The sequence below is a fragment of the Micropterus salmoides genome, unplaced genomic scaffold (assembly GCF_014851395.1).
Source record: "Micropterus salmoides isolate LMB-PRFRI ecotype aquatic unplaced genomic scaffold, ASM1485139v1 Ms_hic_scaffold_3, whole genome shotgun sequence".
Lineage (NCBI taxonomy): Eukaryota > Metazoa > Chordata > Actinopteri > Centrarchiformes > Centrarchidae > Micropterus > Micropterus salmoides.
The window spans coordinates 25,787,858-25,814,173 of NW_024042261.1; the positions used below are offsets into that span (position 1 = coordinate 25,787,858).

Genomic DNA, 26,316 nt, shown 5'->3' on the forward strand with positions numbered 1-26,316 from the left:
ATGTTCAGGCTCTGTTACTTCAACATTCCCGTCTCAGAGGCAGATCAACACCGGCGCCGTACCTTTCATTCAGCGCAGCGAGACACCGGCATATTGGCACAGTCCTCCCGAAAAAAGGCAGAGTGGGAGCGGCATTAGAGAGACAGGGAGACAGCTTCACACAAAATGGTGGAAACTCAGGTAAACTCCCACTGCAACGTTACAGTAATGTTTTTATCAGCTTGATGTAAAACTAATCCATGCTCGTTACATGATAATGGTACAGTGACTGCATTTATAACAAGATTGTGTCACACTTTATAACAGTTAGACTGCAGTAAGTAACTTTACTGTAACTAGTGTTAGTGGATGGCTCTTCCTCTGTGTTGTATATTATGTGGGTCACGTTAGTTACAGCAACTGAGAGGTGGAGAATCTGTGTACCTGAGTATCTGTAAAAGGCAATAAAATCTAAATTGAACGTTACGAAGCAAACAGCGGCAGGTCCGAGCTAATGTAGCATTAGCTGGCTGCTCCTGGCTGCATCACTATAGGATAATAAACAAATCGCTCTACATTTGCTCATTTCATCATTTCTTGCGTGTCGTTAGCTGCCGTGTTGTTGCTGTAGTGTGAGAGGCTCAGGAGCGCACACAGTGTCCTTACATTAAAAGCAGAATAGTGCCTGATGCAAGCCACGAAGAAAACAGGCGTGTGCTTCATTTCTAAGTGAGTTTTGAGCCCATTGACAATAATAATAATAATAATAATAATAATAATATCTATTTTGATAATTTTGTGACATTTAATAAAGCATAACGTTATTACAGCACAGTTATGTTGTGCTAAGTTATAGTTTTAACACAGTCGCACCGTAACTTTAGTCCTGCTAGTGTTTACAGCCAACAGCTGATGTGAGTTGTTCTGGGTCTGCTCCACTTCAGAGCGGCTCATTAAACCATTAAAAACACAGCCACATAGCAACGTTAGCGTTAGCCCTGTAATGTGTTTACAGCTAACAGCTGATCCGGTCCGCCAGAGAACGCAACTTAACTATTACTTTTTATTTATCGACAGAGCCGTGCTGTTGTTTCACCGCTCCTCACTGGTGAACAACCTGGCCGTGTTTCCGATTATTATTAAATTTGCTTTTAATCAAAACTGTACAGATTTTTACATGTAGCCTACATTCCTCCCACGGGCAGTTCAAAACCAGAATATCTCATAGATCTCAATGCTAGCTGGCAGGACAAACTAGAGCTCACGTTTCTCACTGAACAAGAGAAAGTAGGAAAGTGGTAGCCCTGTAAGAGGGAATGAAAGAGAAGAGCTGTTCATTTGATATGATGTGTTGAGAGTTTATTATAAAATTGGTTAAGACTATGCTTCATCACTTCAAGCTACACTTTTTATTCCATTTTTTCTAAAAATGAGGCACTTCAATTTAGTTTACTTAAATTTAGAATTTATTATTAGAGTAGTTATTTATTATCCCTCCAGTTTGATGTGAAAACTGACTTGATTTGACAGTCAGTTGTTGACTAAAAACATATGTTGATACAACTATACTATGGGACTGAATGATAAGGCAAGTTAGTCGTTTTGATGTTCCGGACCTTTTTCTCTAACTGGACCTCTTTGAATTCTAATTGAATACCCATGCTGTAGGGAATGTAAAATCGTGTACTAAGTACTATGTACTATATGTATTATATAGCTATAGGTCAAGGAAATGAAAAAATATAAACATATAATATATACAAATAAGACTACAATAAACTGAAACAATAGCACTTTTATAAGCCTCTGAGAAATCACGGAACTTTAACCCCTCCCTAAAGCATCAAACATCCACCTGCAGGCTCATTCAGGGGATAAATCAGTAAACAGTCAGAGATCTAATGGGAAGACCTGGATATCAGATAAGAAATAAAATAGTCAGCCAAGGATAAAGAGAGATGAGAGGAGAAAGACGAGAGGGAAGAGAACGCCAACTGATACTGATGAACATGAGTCACGTTCATCTGTTACTCTGCTGAGAGAGAGCGCGAAGACGAAAACAATGTGAGAAAAAAGAATTAGAGATGAAGACGGTTGGGGAATAATGCATTTGCATGATAACATCAAAGAGCATTTGAACGTATGCACACAGACACACACACACACAGGCACGCACGCATGCACGCACGCACGCACGCACGCACGCACACACACACAAACACACACAGGGGTTAAATGAAAAAATAGGAAGTGGGCTTAATTCAGTGTTGATCCCTAAGGATTATGGGTAGAGCACAGCGAATTGTCTGGCTGGCTCCTGAATCCACCCACATTGGACTGCTGCTGCTGGGGACAGTACACACACACACACACACACACATACACACACGCCAATAAAACTGGTGTTAGTTGTGAGTGAGAGTGGCCTGTATGGGGGGCTGAAGGGTGGAGCACGGGCTGCCCCGCTGGTTCTCTGCTTCATTACTGAGGCTGACTTCATAGTGAAGGTGAAGTCATTGCTGATTCAAATGGGATAGGCGGTCGAGAGAGAAGGGTTACCTGCGTTACCTATGAATGGGTAGCCGGCAATGGGAATTGTGGGAAACACCCACAAACACATGTGTACACAAGCACTGCATTAATCATAGACGTCAGCTGCATATTTGAGACATATACTCAGGTCAGGTTAATTCCTCTGATGCTTGACTGTTGGGTCAGCTGAGAGAGCAAGCAAATGAGAGGGAGAGAGCAAGAGAGAGAGAGAGAGAGATACACAGAATGGCTTATTGTTTCAAGTGAACAGAGGGTGACTGTGAGAGAGAGAGTTCCTGGCACCTCCTGTAAGCCTGGGATCCAAGGCCAATGGCGCTGTGCGTGTGTGAATGTGTGTGTGTGTGTGTGAGCACGAATATGTCCGATACGAGTGAACCTATACTTGTTATGCACTCACTCTTTTCAGCCTTATTCCATGTTTGTTCATATACGTTTCTGTATCTAAAAGTGGGCACACTGCTCCTTAATGGGTTTTTTTGTGTTTGCTTGTGTGATATTATAACACCAGATCACATTTACTGACACCTATGAAAGGAGTGCTACAGACTAGGATCTGGTCTTACTTTGGAAAGCAGGAGGAAAAAAACGGGGGCTGCTACCATAGCAACGTGTTGAGAATTTCTCCATGGCGTTGCTCTGTGTTCCAAACAAATTGGGCTGCGAAAGGAGCGTGGGGCGGCCCATCGGGAAGTCTGCTAACTCACACAGAGGCCAATGTTTGAGGGAGCTGACGTTTTGGCAAATTGTGTAATATTAAGACAAAGTATACTCTTGTTTTCAAAGGAAAAACAGACCTACTGCACAACAAATGTGTGATATGTAGGGCACAAATCATGTTCTACACAAAGTCAAAATCACATTACACACACAGCCTTAAAAATTGCAATTAATACAGAAACATCTAACTACACTTGTGTCCTGCTTTATCTGTGTGTATCCTGGGGCATGACATGCTCTTATTTTACCATCCAGTGTTCCTGTCTGTATAGATTAACAGGGCTTGACGATATGCGCTAAAGTCTATCCCATGATAAGTTCTCACATTTAATTTGATAACATTAGATGGATCTATTCATTCTTATGTATCTATTCAGTATATATATATATATATATATATATATACATATTTATACATATTTTATTTCCTTTTTTGTGTAGTACACATTGGCTTTATTCAAGAATCATATGAGTCGGTGCGTTAACTACAGAGCTGGAGGTGGGACATGTTGAGCTTAGCATAATGACTGGAGACCGCTAGCTTGGCTCTATCCAAAGTGAAAAGATATGCCTTCACTATGGTGAATTTTGTTTGTTTAATTTGTACATGAAATGACAATAGAGGAAGTTAGGTGCTATGACTACTTCCTGACAAACTTCTCCTTAAATTTATTTATTGTCTAGCAATATTGATCAACTCTGTCATTGTAGTAAGATCCATCAGTGGTATCGACTGTACTGCTAGTCATCATTTACAGTATAATTCATCAGGCCACATCTCATTTACTGTTACACTGACATTGGAGCACTCCTTTGTCCCTCTCCAGGCAAGCATGAAAAACTGTATGAGCTTGCAGACACATATGCATAATTTAAATACACATTAATCCTCACACACAGACACACTGATACTGTGTGTGACACGTTTCAACATTCAGTCCGAGTTCCTGGGGCCTCTGCAAGCTGACAGTATTCCTGTTGCCCGGGATGACACAGTGCGGGCAAGCTGATGGCCCTTCCACCTGCTAGTACTATTGCTGCAGCACACGGCAACATGGCACTGCGAGATTCATAGATTTACATGAGAATCAGAAAACAGGATGACATATTGAAACCTCAGCCTCTAGTAAACACACTGAGGAACAGCTTTTACTCACTTAAGCACTTAATAAAATGAAGAGCAACAACAAGATGAAGTGGATGGCTGCAGTAGATGATTGGTTATACTTGTGATCTGATGATCAACATTTCTTCGCTCTTTTTGCCTCATGGTTTATTTGGAAAAATTGACACGGCTGAAGTCGATAGATGGTTTTGGTCGACTAATGGGTCAAATGGCCACTTTATTGGTTCTCCCAGGGGTCAGCCTATGACTTAATTGGCTAATGGTTTCTGACATTAAGTGAGAGCTTGCCCCAAACATCATGGGGTGAGCAGTCAGTGAAGGAGAGATGTTTTCCATGTTTCTTGTCCTTTCCCTCCTCTACCATTTCTCTACTCGTTGCCTTAAACCGCAAAGACAGAACGTCGAGGACCACACCCTAATTACAGCACAGGAAAACAATGATGCTGATAACCTAAACAGACATCGCCCCAGGACATGGACTGTCCCAGGAGACAAACTGAAATACAGGGACAACACCCCGCCTACTTCCATCTACATCTGTTCTCTCCTTGTCCATTTTATTCCACTATTAACCCCTTCACCTGTTCTGTCTCCAACTATTTTCCTCTGTTCTTTCCCCCATCGCACTTTGCTTCTTTCCATCCCTCAGTGTGTGTGTGTTGTATGTGTATGAGGGGCGCTGTCTGCCTGCTGGTTGCCAGGTTACCAGTCTAATTGAGGGGCCTCTGGAGAGTCGCTGTTATCAGAGCCTGAACCCTGTGTTCTGCTTACCCCTTTCATTCTTCCTCTTATTTGCTCCATCTCTCTTTTCTAGTACATCCATTGTATTAAAGCCATCTCAACTTCCTTCACTTCTTTCAATAAACTTTTTTCATCTCCTTAAATTTACACTCTTTATATTTTTTCCATTCTCCCTATCACGTATCATCTCAGTTGCCTCAAAAAGCAGTATGCTATTTTCATTTCTCTATATCTCTATTTCTAACCATCTCTCCCTTTGTTTTGCTTAACCTGTGTTGTCAATACTTCTGTTACTGTTTCATCTCTGCCTTTCATCTGCAGTCTCCACCACTTTTCTCTGGTTATCTGCTTCTCTTTCCTTCCACCTCTCTGTCGCTCCATCTAGCTTTTATCTACCATAAAACATGGCAGGAAGTCCTTATCCCGTTACACAACTGGTCCCTCATCCCTACAAGCACAAATCCACCCTCCTGACATGCAAATACAAACATGTAGAACTTGCACCAAGATTAATACAAATGTTTTTGTTTTGTTGATGATTTGAGTCGTTTGAGGTTTTGTAACAGCAGAAATCCTTAACCACAGAACTGAGGGCAGTTTATTTATTCCCAAACCTAATCTCAAGCATTAAGAGGATGCATATGGAACTGACAAGAAATCAGCTTTTATAAATGTCGATAATGCCACAGAGGTGAATACTTCTAACAACAATTGTTAGCTCCCAGATGGAAGCCCTTCAACTTAGCTGAAACCGTAAGACTACACGGAAAGCAGCAGCACATACTAGATCAATCACATTATTTCCAATGCATACACGAAATCTTCTTCTCCATTTAAATCCAAAGGAAATGTAGGAAGAGAGAATCTAGAAGTTTCATGTTGATAAAACGCCCATAAGGCCCATTCATCTCTTTAGGACCGTCATGTTTCCTTCTCATCACTTCCTCTGCAGTTTTCCACGCATCTCTCTTTGCTTCTACACTTGCTTCTTGCCATCAAAGAAGCTCCATCTTTCCCCCTCAGTGCCTCCCCTGGCATATTCAGCTCATCTCTTTTGCCTTTCATCTACCTATCTGCTCTGTTCCCACTCTCTATCTCCACTGCACTGCAGACTTTCTACCCTAGTAGGGCTGGCTATAGAAAAGCACATGTATAGCTGTGATGTACTCGCTTTCCTTTTAATCATGACTGGATCATTCCTCCCAGTTCCTCGTTAGATAAAGTGGGGCACTGCTGTCACATGTCCCAACTGAATCACACACAATCATGTACGCACACATTTACACAACCCTCCAAGCAACCATTCACATTTAAATTCTCTTTATCAGTATGTTGTCCGGATCATACACTGCATCATACATGCATCTTCTGCATGAAACTCACAGCACAGAATACATTTGCGCACACACAGAGTTCAGTCATGACACTATAAACTTGCAGTAATATTCACACCTCATGCCTTCTTGACATGGATTGATGAGGCTGGATGAAGAGGAGGTAGAGGGGAGTTAGGGCATTATTCCCTTGAGTCAAGTGCTCTCTTAGCAACCAACCAGCCATCAGATTCACAACACAATCACATAACCACAAAATACAGAGAAATACTCCTGCACAGTTCCCCGCAATGACACACAAGTTATACACATGTGCAACAATGTTCTAGCTTCTACATGACATTCAAGGATGTACGATAAACTGAACTGAAGAGACAGAACATGATATACCCACATCAGCGAAGCTAACAACAACAAATTCAACAGGCAAAGAAGCTTCTGTCTGTAAAAATGGCAAAGAAATTTGCAATTAAATTAATGCAATGTGCCATGTGGCTCTGAGAACTACCTGGTAAGAACAGTTTTCCTGGTGGACCATCCTTCACAGCATCATAGAGCGGAACTGGCTGAGTTGGAGGAACAGGAGCAGGACTGGGATGAGATTCCCAGCCCTGCAGTGGTATTCCAGCGGAGAGGAGGGGAGAGGAGAGGAGGAGGGATCCCACTCTGTCCTCGATCCAAACTAAAAAATGTAATTCTCTCTCTCCTTGCCAGTCAGGTCAGCCGTCACCCTCTGCTGTCTATGTCTGTTTTCTGATTGTTTTCTGGTCTGTCTGTTTGTTAAGAGAGAAGGGCAGGGTCTGATCGCTGCTTCCCCAAAACCGAAAGAGGGAGAGGGAGTGAGAGACGGGAGGAGGGGTGTGAGAACGGGAGAGAGAGGAAAAGAGGGAGGGAGGGGAGCAGTGAAAAGCAGAGTACACTCCCAGTCGCCTTTTTCTGTCTGATTCGGACTGAAAAGGGGGAGGAGCTCTGGGTGCTGAATGTATGCAGAGTTGGCCAGTGGGGAGAGGGGATGGTGGACAAGGGAGGGAGGGTGAGGGTGGTGTGGGTCAGGGTGGGAATGTCATTCTGCTGTTTCATATGGAGTCATGCCAGACAGAGGGACAGCAAGAGAGGAAGGGAAGGGCAGAGGAGTGACTTTCTTCATTTACCTTTATCTTAATCCCTGTTTGTGCAGCATGATGCTACAATACTTTAAAACTTTTAAAAACAACAAGGATGTGGAAATGTACAAAAGAAATCACATTAATGTCTGGTTACATATGTAATGTTCTATTTTTTATTCGATCAGACAGTTTCTGATTTGAGTCACAATTTCATTTAATGTTTCAACTGATTTATCTGTCACCTTTGCATCACTATGTACTGTATGCATGTTTGTGTTAAGTATACACAGAACACAAGCATTGCATGGCATGTTGATCTTCTGCTCATTCTCTGTTTGTCTCTTTGTAGGATTATTATCTCATAGTGACAGATGGTAGGTCTATAATCCACATGCAGGCCAACCTACTCAGATAATCTCTCCCTTCTCCATCTCTTCATCCATTCCTCTATCCTGACCTCTACCCATTACTGTTAGAAATACTGTACATCTCTGTGTTTTCTGGTTTGCCCGTAGTTTTTGATCTCACTTGCATTGGTACAGATTATTTAGCAATTAACTGATTAACCATTTAGTTAGGCCAAGTAAATTTTATATGCAGCATACAACTTCTATGCTTAGACCATTAGTTAAAATACTTAAAACCTCCTCCCCCTACAAAACAGGAAAAAAACTCAGAACTGTAAAAAACAAAAGTGTTAAAAGTGTCTTCAATTTATATTGTTAGACTAAGTGTTGTTATTGTCAATTATCCATTTAAAAAATAAATAATAATAATCCATCCTCCATTAAAAATCCACCTTTTAAAGTTGGTTTGGTTTTATCTAAAACTGTAAACACTGTATGTTTATCCGCTATCAACACTCCCATTAAAGCAGTGGAACAGCTTTGCACCAGAATGTGGGGAATGTGGCATCCTGATGCAATTAAATCATACATCTGTTTCAGCTTTAATTTTTGTCTTTTTTGGCAAGGTAGCTAGCAACACACGCCTCCTGTTATCTCATCTCTGCTCTCAGGCCGGATCTCTCTATCTGATATTGATCTCTGCTGGGTGACGCTGCTTTTCCCCAATAAGACCACTCTTGGCTTTAATGACCCAGAAGTGGATCGATGAGCTCCCTGCTCGGATTTCTCGGCTCAAGCATGCACATCACTGGCTCTGGTTTGGCCTTCTGCCTGGTGCCCAGCTGGGGCAGACTGGAACAGTGCCCATTATGTCACACTAACCTTGGATATAATTATCTGTGGATGATATTCACCTGTGATAAACTTGGTTTTCTTACAGTGAAAGCTGTCAACTGGGCCTCGTAAAAGCACTCTTAAGCTGATGCTGAGTTTACAAGCACACGGTAAGTAGGGGAAAAACAGTAAAGCCAAGTGAAAAATGGAAGATTAAAAAGTAGCTGGTGAGTCAAACATATAGTATATGTGTGTGTGTGTGTGTGTGTAAATCTTTATCTATCTATCTACATATATATATACATACATACATACATACATACAGGTGCTGGTCATATAATTAGAATATCATCAAAAAGTTGATTTATTTCAGTAATTCCATTCAAAAAGGGCAAACCTGTATAATGTATACATTCATTCCACACAGACTGATATATTTCAAATGTTTATTTCATTTAATTGTGATGATTAAAACTGACAACTAATGAAAATCCCAAAATCAGTATCTCAGAAAATTAGAATATTACTTAAGACCAATACAAAAAAAGGATTTTTAGAAATGTTGGCCAACTGAAAAGTATGAACATGACAAGTATGAGCATGTACAGCACTTAGTACTTAGTTGGGGCTCCTTTTCTGAATTACTGCAGCAATGCGGCGTGGCATGGAGTCGATCAGTCTGTGGCACTGCTCAGGTGTTATTAGAGCCCAGGTTGCTCTGATAGTGGCCTTCAGCTCTTCTGCATTGTTGGGTCTGGCGTATCGCATCTCCCTCTTCACAATACCCCACAGATTTTCTATAGGGTTAAAGTCAGGCGAGTTTGCTGGCCAATTATGAACAGGGATACCATGGTCCTTCAACCAGGTACTGGTAGCTTTGGCACTGTGTGCAGGTGCCAAGTCCTGTTGGAAAATGAAATCTGCATCTCCATAAAGTTGGTCAGCAGCAGGAAGCATGAAGTGCTCTAAAACTTCCTGGTAGACGGCTGTGTTGACCTTGGACCTCAGAAAACACAGTGGACCAACACCAGCAGATGACATGGCAGCGCAAACCATCACTGACTGTGGAAACTTTACACTGGACTTCAAGCAATGTGGATTCTGTGCCTCTCCTCTCCTCCAGACTCTGGGACCTTGACTTCCAAAGGAAATGCAAAATTTACTTTCATCAGAGAACATAACTTTGGACCACTCAGCAGCAGTCCAGTCCTTTTTGTCTTTAGCCCAGGCGAGACGCTTCTGACGCTGTGTCTTGTTCAAGAGTGGCTTGACACAAGGAATGCGACAGCTGAAACCCATGTCTTGCATATGTCTGTCCGTGGTGGTTCTTGAAGCACTGACTCCAGCTGCAGTCCACTCTTTGTGAATCTCCCCCACATTTTTGAATGGGTTTTGTTTCACAATCCTCTCCAGGGTGCGGTTATCCCTATTGCTTGTACACTTTTTTCTACCACATCTTTTCCTTCTCTTCGCCTCTCTATTAATGTGCTGGACACAGAGCTCTGTGAACAGCCAGCCTCTTTAGCAATGACCTTTAGTGTCTTGCCCTCCTTGTGCAAGGTGTCATGGTCGTCTTTTGGACAGCTGTCAAGTCAGCAGTCTTCCCCATGATTGTGGAGCCTGCAGAACTAGACTGAGAGACCATTTAAAGCCTTTGCAGGTGTTTTGAGTTAATTAGCTGATTAGAGTGTGGCACCAGGCGTCTTCAATATTGAACCTTTTCACAATATTCTAATTTTCTGAGATACTGATTTTGGGGTTTTCATTAGTTGTCAGTTATAATCATCAAAATTAAAAGGAATGAACACTTGAAATATATCAGTCAGTGTGGAATGAATGTATACATTATACAAGTTTCACTTTTTGAATGGAATTACTGAAATAAATCAACTTTTTGATGATATTCTAATTATATGCCCAGCACCTGTATATATATATATATATATATATATATATATATATATATATATATATATATATATATATATATATATATATATATATATATATAGACATAGGACAAGAAGTTTAACAACTTAATATGAAGACCCTTAAATCTGGTGGCAAGAATCAAACTGAGTTTCTCTAAAGGTGTTTGTATGCTACGTCCAAAAGTGTGACAAACATGCAGACTTCATGCAGTTATTGGTCAGGTGCCCAGAAGCGAGATTGTCAGCAACACTCAATCACTCTTTTTTTATTCACCACACAACTACTGCACTTTCTTTACTTTTCATGTGTACAAACAAGGGCAACACCTTGAACGTTTTTGAGGAGAAATCTTTCAAATTTTTCAAAAGTGTGTGCAGCTATATCCATTTGTGTGATTCATCACATCTCACCACCCTCTCTTTATGACATTAGTCTTTTCACTCTACTTTTGAGTGGGGCTGTTGGGAACAGGTTTAAACACTTTGATGTGTCAGACAACTCTGTGCAAACTACTGAACGACATCAAAATGGAAGCCAATTTCCTGTAGTAGTGAGTCACCGAGGTCATGTACTAGCTCCAGCATTACATCTTTACAGCTTCACACGCATTAAAGCCTGACGCGTCTCCCTTTTGAATTTAAATGCATAGTACTGATAAGTCTTTATAGTGCATGTGCACATGTACACAGGAGAAAAAACTTTGATGTCCAACATCTGTGAGTCATGCTTTGATATAAGAAGCCACAGCAACCCCTCCTCTCTCTCCTCTATCACCATGGCAGCAGTCACTCTGAAGACACCCCCCCGCTGACCTTCACACGGTTGTCAAGGTTACAATCTGAGTCACAGCACAGGTGGAGACAGAGACAGCACCTCTTTATCCAAACTAGAAAAGAAAACAATATCTCACACTACCCAGACTGCATAGTGTATATCCCCTGACATTAGCCAACATAAATAGCAAAATAATAAGCTCCAAGAACAGACACAGCAAACAAACTCCAACAACTGTAGTTATGTAAGTGGCCTAAATCAACACAAAGAAGACTCAGAACAAAGATCATTAACTACAGACAGGAGGAGACAACAGGCAGGAAGACTGCAGTTTAATCTCCCACACACTGACAACATTATGAGATTTTCGTCTGGGTGGTGTAAATCTAAGAACTAAAAGACAAGTAGATTTCAGCAAATAGTGCCTTTCTCCTGTTATACCGCTGTATGCTGATTCTAATGCCAAACTTTAACATTAGCATGTAATGTATGCCTGCATGGAGCAGGAGAAATTACTGCTATGTGTGTCACTCTTCTTATTGTACTGTACACTGAGCACTGGGCCTCATATGGGGCTCTGTGTGTTTAACTCTGCAACGTGGGTATATTTATAGACGCAAACAGAAATAACATAACCTAATCATAAGTTGCTAATAACAGAGTGAATTACATGGTGGTTCACTCTTTTGTACTCGACTAGTGGGATACAGAGAGAGCTACAAATGATACTGTAGGCGGTAACACCACAACACTCTGTACAGCACATGGAAAAAACAGCATTCTCAGTCATGCTGCGACGCCTCCTCCCTTTCACTGACAAACAGCTTGCCCTCTCTCTTTTTAGCTTCCCTGCCATCGAGCCCTCCCTCCTCTCTCTCTGGCCTTTCAGTGTAGCTACATTTGCTTTCTTTTCACCACTTTCCTCCATCTTCCTCCTCCTTCCCTCTCTTTCTCTCCCTCTGCCTCCCTCTCCTTCTCAGCAGGAAGAGGGGAGCACAGATGCTTTCAGTGAGCTGACATTTTGTGCCAGTGTAAAAACACTGCATAGCAAAGCAGGTTGGCTCAGTGTGAGGGCCAGATTCTGGCGGTAATGAGCTCGCTCTGACAGCGAGGAACTGATGTGGAAGGCCAGGGAGTGCATGTGTGTGTGTGTGTGCTCGCTCTTATGATCAGCCACCAGAGGTTGCTCTAATGAGGACTGTCTAGAGTTGGTGGTGGAAAGACGGAGCATGCTGTGACCTGCAGGCTGTATTAATATTTGTTTCACATTTTTAAATGCGTCAACAAATTTGTGTACCAACTGAGTAAATGTCTATCTGACCACCAATTACACTTGTGCAATGACAAAGCCCATTAAGAAACAGGAGGTGTGAGTCACATAATAAGAATAATAAGCTGCTGAGACAGACTCGTTTTTTTCAATATGCTTCTTGTCGTCTTGAGTATAGATATACATTTTAGGAAAGCAAACAGGAAATCCCAAAACTGTGGGAAAGAACTGACTTTAATCTAGAGTTGAAACAATTAGTAGACAGTTTAAATGATTGGTCCATGAATCAGTTAGTTGTTTGACAAATAGTTTACCACTTTTCAAGCAAAAATGGTAAACATTCTGTGATACCAGCTCTCAAATATGAGGATTGCATTTGTTTATATAGGCCTTTAAAATGAAAATATGTGAACTGTTGGTTGGACAAGACAAAATACTTTTTCTATTTTCTGAGATTTTATAGGTCAAAATGATTGCGTATTCAAGAAAATAATCTGCGGATTAGGTTAGTAATGTAGTCGATTGCCAGGACAATCAGCAACTATTTTGACAATAGATTAATCGTGAAAGCTATTTTACAAGAAAAATTGCCAAACATTCACTAGTACAAGCTTTTCAAATGTGATGATTTTCTTATGTGATAGTTGATTGAATATTTTGGGGTTTTGGACTGTTGGTTGGACAAAACAAGCAATATGAAGATGTCATCTCAGGCACTGGTTGCCGATGGAATGATTATTCTTGTGTTTTGAGTATGTGAGGAGATAAAAGTGCTCTGTGCTGTGTTCTCTTCAGCAACAGATGAAGCTCTCTGCATGACCTGGCACAAAGTCACTGTCTCTCTCTCTCTCTCTGTGTCTCATATGCACACACACAAGCACACACAGTCACATGAACAACTTAGATAAGACAGAGCTAGAAACATGAAGGTAAAAATACCCTTGTTTTGTTAGGGTCTGTGTGGGTGTGTAGACATGACATGCCTTGTATTTTTAGCCCCGATATAAACAGACCAAGTTCACAACCCACTCTACCTCTCACATAAACACACATGCACTCTCTATAATTAGGAGCAGAAAAGACTAGTGTTTCGTGTTTACTCCACCCAAAGGAGCACACATGTCCATGCAAGCGCACACACACACACACACACACACACTCACCACAAACACAGGCCACTATGTGTGTGTCTGACTCAACCCTTTATATGCCGACAAGAGACAGGACAGGTGATGGATTGGAGTTTAAAATCCTTCACTGTTTGGAAAACATAAACCCTCTCAATTTCTCGCTCTCGCTCTCTTTTTGTTGCCCTCTTGCAATAAACCTTGTTTTTTTTAAATCTCCATTCTTACTTCTAAAGCCGGCCCGTGTGTGTTTGTATGTGTGTATTCGGCCCTGCTCTGTAGTGATTGTGCAGTATGAGGACTGACATGAAGTTATAACATTAGAGGCCGTCTCCTCACTGCTACATAAATCCCCATTTCCTCCACAGCACGCTCTGCCACTCACAGCCTGCGCCCCTCTTTGATAGTTTTCATAGGGTGGAGAGGGGGAGCCAGGAGGAGGGGGGGAAATGGTCTCCTGCTGTATTTGTGAGAACATTAGGCTATAATGCTTCCTGACAGCTTGAGGAATAGGACAATTAGCAGGGAACAGGAGTGGGAATGGTAGTGAAGGACAGTGGATGTCTGGAAGAAAAGAAGAAGAAAAGAAAAGAGAAAAAGGTGGAGAGCTGTGTAATGATATGAGTTTGAGACTTGGTATAAGCCTAAACTGACTTCCATGCCAGATAGGATATCACACATGCTGAAGAGGGGTTTGACTCTCAGACCTTTGTGAATCACGGTTGAATGAATCAGAGGAAGGGTGTGTTGTGTGAGCTTTTGTGTATCAATCAAGATGATCAACCAGACAAACACTGGTGGAATGTGTAGCTGTAGGCTATACCTTTCCACCGAAAACATTGTTATTTTATCTCCAATTATAGCAGCATCCCTATCTGATTTACCCACAATGCAGCTGGCTTGCCTTGGGAACATGACTCTAGATTATTAAATGCACAAGCATAGGTGAAATCCTCAGTAACCTTCCACCTGTCTGTCCACTTGTCTGTCAGTTCATCTACAACTACAGTGTCATTATATCTCATCAATACAAATTGGTGTGTATGTATTTGTGTTTGTTTACCTGTGCAGACAAGGAGAGATTATCATCAGGCAGCTGATTAAACTGTACTTTGACACCAGATAAGAGCAGTTTAGACAGCACCACTCCTGTCTTGAACTTAATAACCCGTGGTATTTTCTCTGACATTTGTGTTTCCCCTGGTTACAGTTTGTATGTAGTTTGCAAGAAGGACATTTTGACAATACCTGTCAGCCAGCAGGTCAATTTAAACAGTTTTGATTTCACATGTGGATATGCATACCCCCTCGAGGCAAAACATAGCATAGCAGACCACCTCACTTTTCAAATTACTTCACTTTTCAACCAAGCCGAGAGTCAAGCAGGCCATTAGGGTCAATGCTGTCTGACTTATTCTCAATTTGAATTGTGACTGTATATAAGAAGACCCTCTAAACATAATTACTTTCTTTTCTGTGTTGTTGGATTTGACACTCTCCTGTCAAATCTATATGCAGTTGCCAGTCTTTGTGGTGTGTGCAAGTGTAAAATTTCTTTTTAGTTCTTTGAGCTCGGCTTGGTGTTTCACAAACTTTGTCTACACCTCAAGGTTCATTCAACATTCAAAACAGGTGTATAGTACAAAGCTTTGCTTATTTAAAACAGGATTCAAATACACATGCACTGGATATTTTGCAATATTCTTACTTTGCCAGAAAGGAAAAAAAATAGAGGGCTACCAAGTACAAACCCACATATGGTCAGAGTCCTGCCAGCATGAACCTGCTCTTTGTTAACAGGTCATACAGAACATAGTTCTGAGGAAATTGAGATGCATTGACGGATGTGCAGCTGGTTCTACTTTATGTTCCATTCTCTACATATTTAACTTTTCTGTTACACACAAACTGAAAAGACAACATGTCACAGAAGAGAATTGTAGTGCCCTAGGCTGTAATTACATTTGGAGGTTTTGTGAAACAAGTGAATTTTGTATGAATTTTGTATAGCTTTGGCTTTGTTTGACTACAACCGCATCACATGTACATGTGCATGTACATGTTGAAAAGGTTCTGACAAACCGCTCAGAAAGCACACTTTTTTCTCCAAGAGGTCATACTCTGTTTTACCTGAGTTAAGTGCCCGACTTGCTGTGAGGAATCCAAGGTTAAGCTGAGATGAAAAATACTCCACTGATAAAAAGAGAAAAGGAAAAAAATAAATAAAATATACCAACACTCACGGACTGTCAGGATACAAAACTCACGGACTGTCAGGATACCATGAGAAGAAAAAGATATCCTTTGATTTAGAGAGGTGTGTGTGTGTGGACTAACAGAAAACTGCTTGACTCTAAAGCAGAGGCAGTGCAGTCAGTACATGCAAGAAGAGTGTGTTAGTTGTGGTGTGCAAAGGGCCGGGCGTGTTTCGGCTGGTACCGGCACATACGCGCACTCACATACACGAGGAACAGTGGCTAAGCCTAGGGGGCTGAACCAGACACCAGAGCCTCACAGGGCTCTCTCCACACCTGGCAAAAACCCTGCCCCCAATATCTGAAGCCAACTCCCACTTCCTACCAATATACTGTATACGTTGAGTATCTACTCCTCCAACTCTCTGCCCTCTTTGGCTCGCTCAAACTATAACTCTAACCGCACAAACCTTCTCTCACCTCCCTCCTTCTCCACAGATTCTTTTTGATCCCACCTATCACTGCCCCGTTTGTTTCCCCATGCAGGACCTAACACCTAATGTGACTGCTTTACACTCATTGTTTGTGTCCATTTATATCCACTGTAAGTGTACTCAAGACCTCTCAAACCCTACAATTTCTTCCTTCTCCTAACGTTGCCCTCTCTCCCTCTACATAGCACAGTCTGAGTACTGGGTGAAGGTAGTAGTTAGTGGAGGGTGGCAAGCACAGTTCAACTGTTGATCTTGTACATAATCCCAGAGCACAGAGTAGAGAGAGACACACAGAGAAATCTCTCTCTGCCTTTGCTCTTTTCTCTAACTTCTCCCTGCTTCTTTCTCATCCTTTTATTTTCTACTGCCCTCGAGTGCTTTTCTGAGGCAAAGCGCTCCACACTAGAGTTCAGTTCGGCTTGTGGCCTTTTTGCTGTTTATATGATACGGTGTGCTTGAGCAGCACTTTCCTATTAAGTACATGCTCGTTGACCTGTTACTTCCAGGTTACAGCTGGGAACAGACAAAGGTAAATCGTCACATCTGTAGCACAGAAATTATACATTTAGAAGCTTTCCAATTTGTTACAAGGCAGACTTGGCAATTTGTAATCTCACATGTAACATCAATTATGTGGTAACTTTGTTAAATGCCATTTTAAATTACATAATTATGTATTGCATTTGCATCCAGTAGTGAGACTCACAAGAAACAGATAAAAAAAAGATGGTCAAAATTGATGCAGCTGAGGCCGGCATATACTTTAATTTCCTAGTGTGAGTCAAGCTCCACAAACAAGGATCATCCATGTCCCATAATACAACATGATACAGTCTTTTCATTAGACCTTTCCAAACTCCATGCGTCCAGATTTGTACACAGGTTTTTGGTTTAAATTGTTACATCATCAGGGGCTATTCACTAAATTGTTTTCAACTGATCCAGATGGGGTGGGGCTCACATTTAAAATAGTGACAATATTTGAGAGGACATGCAGTGCTAAAGTATAAGAGAAAAACACTGCTGTTACTGACATGCACAGGTGTTGTGTTTTTTTTAGTGTATAAGGAGAAGATGTAAGTGTTGGTGGTGTGTTTAGGGGCAATACGCTTAATCTTTGTATTGTGTTGCATGAATATGTGTATTATGGATTTCAGACATGTCATGAGGTGTACGTGATTCAGTGTGTGAACATGTGCCTGAAGTACAAATTTGCTCAGTGCTTGATAAAAAACTATGAACTCATATGTGCAGCAAATACGAGATCAAGAGTACAGCAGATGTGTGTGTGTGTGTGTGTGTGTGAGTGTGTATGTGTCTGAGAGAAAGAGAGCTCTTCTCTGCACTTTTAAAGTAGGAGTGGTGCTGCAGGTCTCAGCACAGTCCCATATCTTACTAACCACAGTTTTCCCATGGGGTGTTTTTAAATTGTGTGAGTAAGTCTGAGTGTGTGCACAGACTGAAAAAAGAAGTAGCCTGTAGGCATGGATTTAATTCTTTTCCAGTATGTGCCTTAGACAACACACATGTACGTAGAGATAGCCACTCTTGTAGACTGACCCCACCTCTGCCTTTTTCAGTTCAAGACAGACTCAGAAGAATAATATTATTGTTTCCCTTTCAGGGGTGTGGAGCTAAATTGAGGCTTAGGGGTAGTGTTACCCCTAGTGTACTTGAGGTCCCTGCGGGCCCCTTTCTGCCATGCGACTCCAGAGTTCATTAGAAACAAATTATGAACAGGTCAGCATGCCCCTCATCCTCATGAATCCTCCTGACCCCACACCCACAGCCTGTAGGCAGATGATGAGATTACAGCAGCCACCACACCCTAACAAAACACACCTGCACCAATATGACTGGCTCATTAATACAAAAATGAAGCAACATAACACAACACAAGTGAAGGATTTTATGGCACAGACTAGTGCCATTGCCAAAGAACTCCGGGTTCATCTACAAGTAGATGACCTAGACCTACAGCACAAAGAAATATCAAGAAATAAATGCAAATCTGCTAGGTTCATGTTTACAATTTAAAATATATGTAGTCTTATCTAAATCTGTGTAGAAAACGACACAGGAAATAATCCGACAACCCGTAACTTGTTGTGTTTAAACTTCGGTTTTTGTGTGGATTAAACAAACATGATATAAAGTGTTAACAAGTGAGCTTTAGAGGAGCTAGCAGGTGGATTTTGGTATTGTTGGACAGTACGAGGTTACCTGTTTCCAGTCTTTATGCCATGCTAAAATAACCTACTGCTGGCTTCAAAATTATCATTCACGTATCAATCTTTTCATCAAAATGTTGAACCTTTCTTTTAAATGTAGCTAAATGAACTTTTCAAGACCTGCAGGCTCCCCTCTACTATGATTCAACCTTGTCATCGACCAGACAATGCAAAAGGGACTGTTGCCATGGAGATGTGGACGGGACAACCCCAATGGGGGAAGATGTCTTAATGATAGTGACTGTGCATGTGTATCCTGGCTGATGTGCTGTGTGTCTGATTTACAGCTCATTTTAAGTGATGTGTATGTATTGTACTGTAGCTACTGTGTCTGATTGGAGACCAACTAAACCAGTCTCCAGGCACTTCTAGCGACCACTACAGATTATTTAGCTTCACTGTTTCTTTCTGAAAGCACAGATGCTTTAGAAGCTCTTCTAAAGCATGAATATCTCTGTCCCTCTGGACCCCATCAACATCCCAGATAGACAGACCCCTTTATGAACCCCGTCTGAGTGGATGTCTAAATATTTAACAACATTTTAAAAGCTCCAGCCCCCATTTCCTCCAGGGTGTCTGCTAAGTCCTGCAAATTAAAGAGTTAAGAAACTCAGTTGCCTCCTGACATATAAAGACACCTGGAATGTCTTGTGGGAATGTCTCCTACTTGACTGCTTTTGTGCTCCTTAGCAGTTTAGCGGAGGGTCAGCACTAGCATTGTCTTCTTTTACCATATGTGGTAGCACAGATATAGGACTAAATACACCAGAATGTCAAAGTACATATCAGAAACTCAGTAATGGATTGTATTGATATGATGGTCTTTCCTCTACAGAAGTAGCAACAGCACTAAAATGATTTTAAGAGTGGTATTGTCCGGGATATGAGCTTGTGTCTCTCTTTCTGGTATATCTCCTCTGCTCCCTGGTCAGGTGGGATTACATGGCTAATTCCAATTTCTTATCTACTCAGGGCCATCATATTCTGAGGCCCGTCTTTTTCTTAGGGCTGATTTTTCCTTATAATAGGAGAGACAGGTGGAAGCTGTGGCACTTCAGGAGAAGGCTATCTCTATCTACCACATCCAGCCTAGTCTACAGTACCTTCATGTACACACAGGTAACACACCAGCTGAGTCCGAGAATGAGTCTATGGTGAAGAGCATGTGTGTGAATGTGTGCATTCAAGAGATTTTCTTCCACCCAGGTCAATTATATCCCACTGCCTAGGGAGAGAGAGAGGGAGAGAGAGAGAGAGGGAGAGAGAGAAAGGGAGAGAGAGAGAGAGAGAGAGAGAAACGTATAGAGCGCAGACTTTCCCCAGACTACAGCGAACCAGGAGGTGACCTTCTCATTTAAGACAGACAGCAGGTAATGAACATTGACACAAACACACGAGCCATGTGGCCCTGAACTGCCTGGTCCTAAAGATAACATCTTCGTGTCCTTTCCTCCCTCTTTCCTTCCTCTCATCCCCCACTTCTCCCTCTGCATTCCTGACATGCCTCCGGCAGACAGAGGGGGCCTCCAGGACGGACAAACAAAGACACACAACACACTCACAATGGCACTGGTTGCAGCCATTGTCTGTGTGCACTGAAGAAAGTGTCTTGGTGCTTGTATACCAAAAGAGAACACCAACCCCCTTTTCTCAAACACACACTTGCTTAGTTTTAGTCAGTGACATAAGAGCAAAGTGCCTGCACTGAAACTGTGGCTGCTGTAAACACTTTTCTTCTGCTCCTCCCTTGAAGCTACACCCTTGAAGCTACACCCTTTTGGACCCACAAACTAACAATAAACCATAAAACTCTGGCTGGGACTGTGATTTAAACTCAGTGATGTCATGAAATTGTAAATGAATCATAACAGCATTTAGTACTGTAGCTGATGGTGTGGCATGAAAGGCTTGCAGCAGCTTTCTGCAGAATGTCAATGCAACACTGACCTCTTCTGGTAGAAACACCACATGGCCACAACAAAGGACATCCAGATATCAAACGAAAATAGGTTTAACAGACACAAGACTGTAAGGTCAGCAATAAATCTTTGCTGTATAAGTCACCTGTCCAAAGTCATCAAATAATAACAATTATTTGTTATGATAGCTTTTACTAATACAAAAATTATATACCTACAGTTCTGAGAGTACCTAAGTCCAGTTTGCTTGCACTGTATAACAGAGGTTCTCTGAATCAGTGCACTAATGTAGCCCAGATTTCCATGATGGTCAAGTTAATAGCTGGGCCACATAGCTTTGCGCTACATTAGGCCACTAATCCCTCTTCCTTACTTCAGCTGACCTAACCTCATGTTTCCAGGGTGCCTCTGACACGAATTACAGATGCCCACCAGAGCATGGGAAAACTCAGAAACACGTATGAGATAACCTTTCATATACACATGTGGAAAAGCTCAAAACTTTAAAAAACCCACAGGAACATCGAAAAAATCCATAGACACTTACAGAGGTGTAGTTGGTCTTGCCCATGTTGTGGTTCTGGTTATGGTTGAGGTTCTGGTTCTCTTGCTCTCTGCACTGCAGCCCAGCCAGGTGTCTCTCCAGGGCTGCCCAGTCCATGGTGGGCAGAGGCTCCTCCTCTACACCCTCCTCCTCTCTGTAAACCCCCATCCTTCCCCCAGTCCCTGCACTGCCTCCTCCTCCTCCTCCACCACCGCCACCTCCGCCAGTGCTGCGGCTCCCCCTGCCTTGACTGGAGCTGCGGTGGCTGGGCTTGAGAGTCCCTGTGCCTCCCTGTGGTGTACCGGGGGAGTGGAGCTGGCTGCTCCTGGGCAAAATGAGATTGCCGTTCTGTTTCAGTTCATCTGGGACAACTGCGACTGAGGTTGCAGTACGTCCGCTGGGGGCCGGGAGGGGTGGGACGGTCTTCACATCCTGGAATTCTTCAGCGAGGCTGCGACTGTTTACTGTCTTCCTGTAGCCTTCGCCAAGGCCGTCAACCCCAACAATGCCTCCTCCGCCTTCTTCCTGACTAGGAGGCTGTGGAGAGGTGTAGTCCTCTCCATACTCGCTCTCCCACTCCTCTATCACCTTCTTCTTATACTCTTGGTAGTCCTCATCCTCCTCATAGTCCTCTAAGGTGACCAGGTCCAGAGAGGGGGAGGATTTGTAGTCCTCTAAAGTGGCCAGGTCAAGAGAAGGGGAGCAAGGTGTAACCTTGTTGGAATTAGACTCTGAGCTGGAGCGACTGGATACATCGCTCCCCAGGTCCATGCCATCCTCCCGGTAATCCTGCAATGACAAAGGAACAGAGAAAAAGAGTGAAATTGAGGAACATGTATGTAGAAAGAACAAGAGTTGTAGAGAGAGAAAGAAAATATGGGGAAGAAGAGGAAAAGAAAAAGAGAATTTAGGGAAGTGAGTATATTTTGATTAGTCACACCAGTATGGTGGTTTGAGACCAGCAACCACAAAGCACTTCCTGTCCCACGGGAACTTCCTTTCTGCGCATAATTTTGCAGTGACTGTCTCTCTTGGACTTGTTGTCCAGCCTTCTGCTATAGCCTACAACTGTACTTCTCCAAAACTTCCCAGTCTTACTAGACAATGCTAACTGATTCATTCCTCTGTACTGGTGAATATGTGTGTGTGTGGGCAACACTTAACACGCACAAAGCGAAGGCGGAGTCTGTGTGGTAGGATGTGTCAGAATATTATCCCACCACCCACTGCTACATCTGCACAGCACCACAGGGACAGAACAGGGTGTTATGAGGGGTGAGAGTGAGTGACACTGACATGTCAATACACAGCACACCAAACTGTGACATGGTCAGATGAGTAGAGTTGTTGTCTAACCTTGACTCTGTTGCTCCTGCAGAGACCCCAATCACCGCCTGACTGATTAGTTCACAGCTAATGAAAACGTCCGTGTTGTTTACAACCATCCACAAATCTCCACCTGACCTGAGCCTTCTCTGGCGGAGTTATCAGTCTTTTATCCACAGGAGCGCATTATCATAGTGCCTCACACCAGTTTTAAAAGTTAATGAAAAGCAAGGAGCAGCAAGATTTCTCTCAGGGCAAAGAGAAATTAGCGACACATTCCTACCTGATCCACATTATGAGTTGTTCTGGAAAAGGAATTAATTATGAAGATTGCTGATTACTGGTTAAGACCAGGAGGACTTACAGTAGTTTTGCCTCTTACACGAGAACTGCAATACATACAGTGTTATTCTAATGATAATAAATAATATTTCTTGAGTTATGGCTACTAGACCACACCTGTGCAGACACCGGCTGTTGACGTCAAAGGGAAATGCAGAAAATATCTCTGTTTGGCAAAGCAATATGACTCAGCATCTTGGACACTAGATACACGAATTGCTGATGCGGTGTAGAGACATAAGCCACTTTATGCTGAGGAACTTGCATTTCTCCACGAAATGTTAACAGGTCAAAGAGAATACAAGCAAAGCTGCTGCAGGGAAGAAGATGGGACTGGCTACACAAATGGGGCCACAAACGCTACATTTTGCTTTGACATGTCATAGATAGTTAAAACACTGTTATTTTCAGAAAAGCATTAGTAACATATTGCATTGTGACTGGGGTATTGGGACCTCCAGGGTAAGGATACATTTCAGTGTTATTTTATTCCCTCATAACTTTGATCAGTGCCAGAAGGTATGATTACTGTTTTGCTTTTTACCCCTCAGTCTAGACAGTAATAACAGGTTAAAACCACATATCCAGTTCCTTGGGATAATTTTCAACAATCTGTGGGGTTTTTTACATGAAAAAATTCAGGAGCCCCTGTAGGTTTACAACTGAAGGGGGAGGACTTAAGGGCACACAACATTACCAGCCTACTTGTAGCCTAATACTCTGAAATCTCTCAGAGCCAGTATTTTACAGTATTTGTAAAGGGCAACATTTAGGCTCGGAAATGGGTGCTCTGTATTTTATGGTGCAATATATTAATATATCAGTACAGCGGGGAACAACCTTACCGACGTGCTCATCAAACGCGCTGGATCACTTCACGGTCACCAGTCCCTGTGGTGTGTGAACCAGCCTGTCATCTTGGCTTTGTCACCCTGCTATAAAAACTCGGATTCAGGAACCGGGTGGGTTTTCTCTCCAAAGTAGGAAGATCTAAAAGTAGAAGCTGTAGTATCCAGGCTGCGATCGCGTTTCAAATCTCGGTCACTGATCCTTTCTTGGAAGTGCCGTTTTGTGCAGCCTCCAAACGGCGCTTGCTTTCCAGATATTATCGCGTCAATGCATGATGGTCACATGAGCCCGATTAAAATAATGTAATCATTTAAAGTGTCTGTGTAGGGGAGAGAGGGGGAGAGAGAGCGAGAGAGAGAGAGATAGAGAGACGGCAGGCTGGAGCATAAAGCTGATCCGCTGTGGGATTAACCGAAGCGCAGGCGGACCATACAGGCTGGATTTGGCCACAAAATACATGCAAATTGACAGCTGCACAGATCCCCACCCCGCATCCAGGCGGGTGTTTTTTTGGGGGGGCGGGGGGGCGTCTAATTTATGTAAAAGACTACCCTTCACAACTCTGCCCGTCGTTCCCTGGGCGGTTTGCAAGGGGACATCATCGCATACGCCCAGCCTTTACGTGCATCGAGTGCACTCCAAGCGGCATTTCTGCACGCATGACAGTTGCATGATGACATCTGCCATCATATAGGCTGTAATCGATTTGCATGGGGAGGGCATTTGACACATTATTCAGGTTGTAAACATGTGGATAATGCGCGTGCGTATTTGTCAGGCTACTCCTATGATGTAATGTTCCCAAAAAGTCCCGGGAGGAAACTGATATCCCCCCGGCAACAGCGGTGACAGAAACGCCCAATATCACACTATGACACGAAGGATGAGACCCACTACAGCTGTGACCAGACTGACACCTTCTGCCCCCCGCCCCCCATTCGATACACTCTTATCGGTCAAAATTAAAGTCACCGCCTGCATTAATACAACCTACCCTGGCAGACGAGCTAAAAGTACCCTGGGTGCAACATCAGTGCCATTTAAACGAGCCGATACTCACTGTCATCATCTCTGTAGCGTCCCCGTCGCGTCTCAAGACATTGTAAAGTGTAAATCCCAGCTGTTAGACAACGGCAATGATGCTGACTTGTTTCACAGCAGCTTTATTTTAAGGGCGGGTGGTGGTGGTGGATCCGGCTTCGCTGGAGAAATCACAGAAAACCGGTGGATAATTCAGTACAGTCATCGCTCTGAGTGAGTGTGTAGTCTGTCCACAGATGAGCCAAAATGAGTCTAGAGTCCTGATAGAAAATATAATAACGTAGATGTCTTCAAATCCCCGTAGGTTCTCTCCTCTACTCCCCGGCACACAGAAGAGATGCCCAACCAACAGTTCAGCCTGCGCTCTCTCGCTCCCACGTCAGCCGGAAAATAAATAGGCTCTGGGTTAAGTGCGTCCCTATATATGGTGGGCTTGCGCACGTTTCAGAGGTTTCACACAAACAGGGGGTCTTTATAACTCGGTTATTACCCAGAAACAAGATTTAAAACTAAGCGCAAAACAAGTATGCTGCTGCTCCCTGGCTGGCACAGGTTTTTTTTATGTTTGTGGTGGCTCTGTCTGTGTAAGCCGGCTCCCTGTCGCAGCCTGCAGCTCGGAGAAAGTGACGACGACAGAACAGAACTAAAGCCCAACCTTCTGCACCCACTGACCTTGCAAATGGCAGGGAGAGACAGAGTGATAGGGGGAGATTGAGTGTGAGAAGAACAGATGAAACTATTTAGGTGAATTATTAAACATACTTACTGGTGTTCTGAATTTAGAATAGCCTACTTCCAGACCTTTTTTTCTGTCACATCTAAAAAACAAGGATCTCAAGGACCCTGTTGTTACATTCAGGCTCCTATTTGGATTTAAAAAAAGGCTTTAATTTTCAGTTTAGTGATACACCTGTACAATCTAATGCAAGCAAAGCCTTGCAATAGATCCAGCCTTTGTGAAGCATATATTGTTCGGTTTTGGTTTAGACAGTCTCCCACAGGAGTGGATTCAAATTATACTACAAGTTACCACAGAAAACAGGTTCCAAACAAATATGATGTTTTTCTATTAAATCAGCTACAGAACAGAAGGCAAGTTTATCGTCAAACACCTACCACAAACCCAAATGTCACATATTGCTTAGAGACTTCAATATTAACAAAGCTGGTTGAATTCCCAACTGATCACAATCTCTCCAACACTCTATACACCATTCAGCACTACTGATATTCTGCCTTAGCCAGTACTTTCTCGAGTTTTCTAGTGAATATTAGACCTCTCTAATGCAGTACAACACCACTGACAACAGCCTTGAGAAATGACCATGATAAACTCATCTTAACATTTTGCCAACAACAAACTGAACATTATTAGCGTCACAAAGACAAAATGCAGTAGAATAATGATGAATTGTAGAAAAGCTAAAACTATTAGTTGATTAATCAATTAGTCAGTCGGCATAATATTCATCAGTTCATATTTTGATAATCAATTGGTTGTTTCAGCAATTCTTTAAGCAAAAATGCCAAATAAT

At 42.5% G+C, this 26,316-nt stretch overlaps 1 protein-coding gene across 5 annotated transcripts in view; it reads right to left on the bottom strand.

The window, feature by feature from the left end:
* Positions 1-26,316, bottom strand: part of schip1 (schwannomin interacting protein 1) — a 162,559-nt gene that overhangs the window by 19,197 nt on the left and 117,046 nt on the right. Inside the window, exons 1-2 of one of the 5 annotated variants that reach the window (XM_038693184.1) lie at positions 24,801-25,197; positions 21,227-22,012 (exon numbers count right to left, since the gene is read on the bottom strand). In XM_038693184.1, coding sequence (XP_038549112.1) covers positions 21,227-22,012; positions 24,801-24,809 — 795 coding nt within the window. In that variant the 5' untranslated portion in view covers positions 24,810-25,197. Of the gene's footprint in view, positions 1-6,958; positions 7,282-21,226; positions 22,013-22,163; positions 22,248-23,736; positions 24,053-24,800; positions 25,198-26,316 lie in introns of those variants that run through there. The other 4 variants (XM_038693183.1, XM_038693182.1, XM_038693181.1 and 1 more) reach the window with 4 other exon arrangements.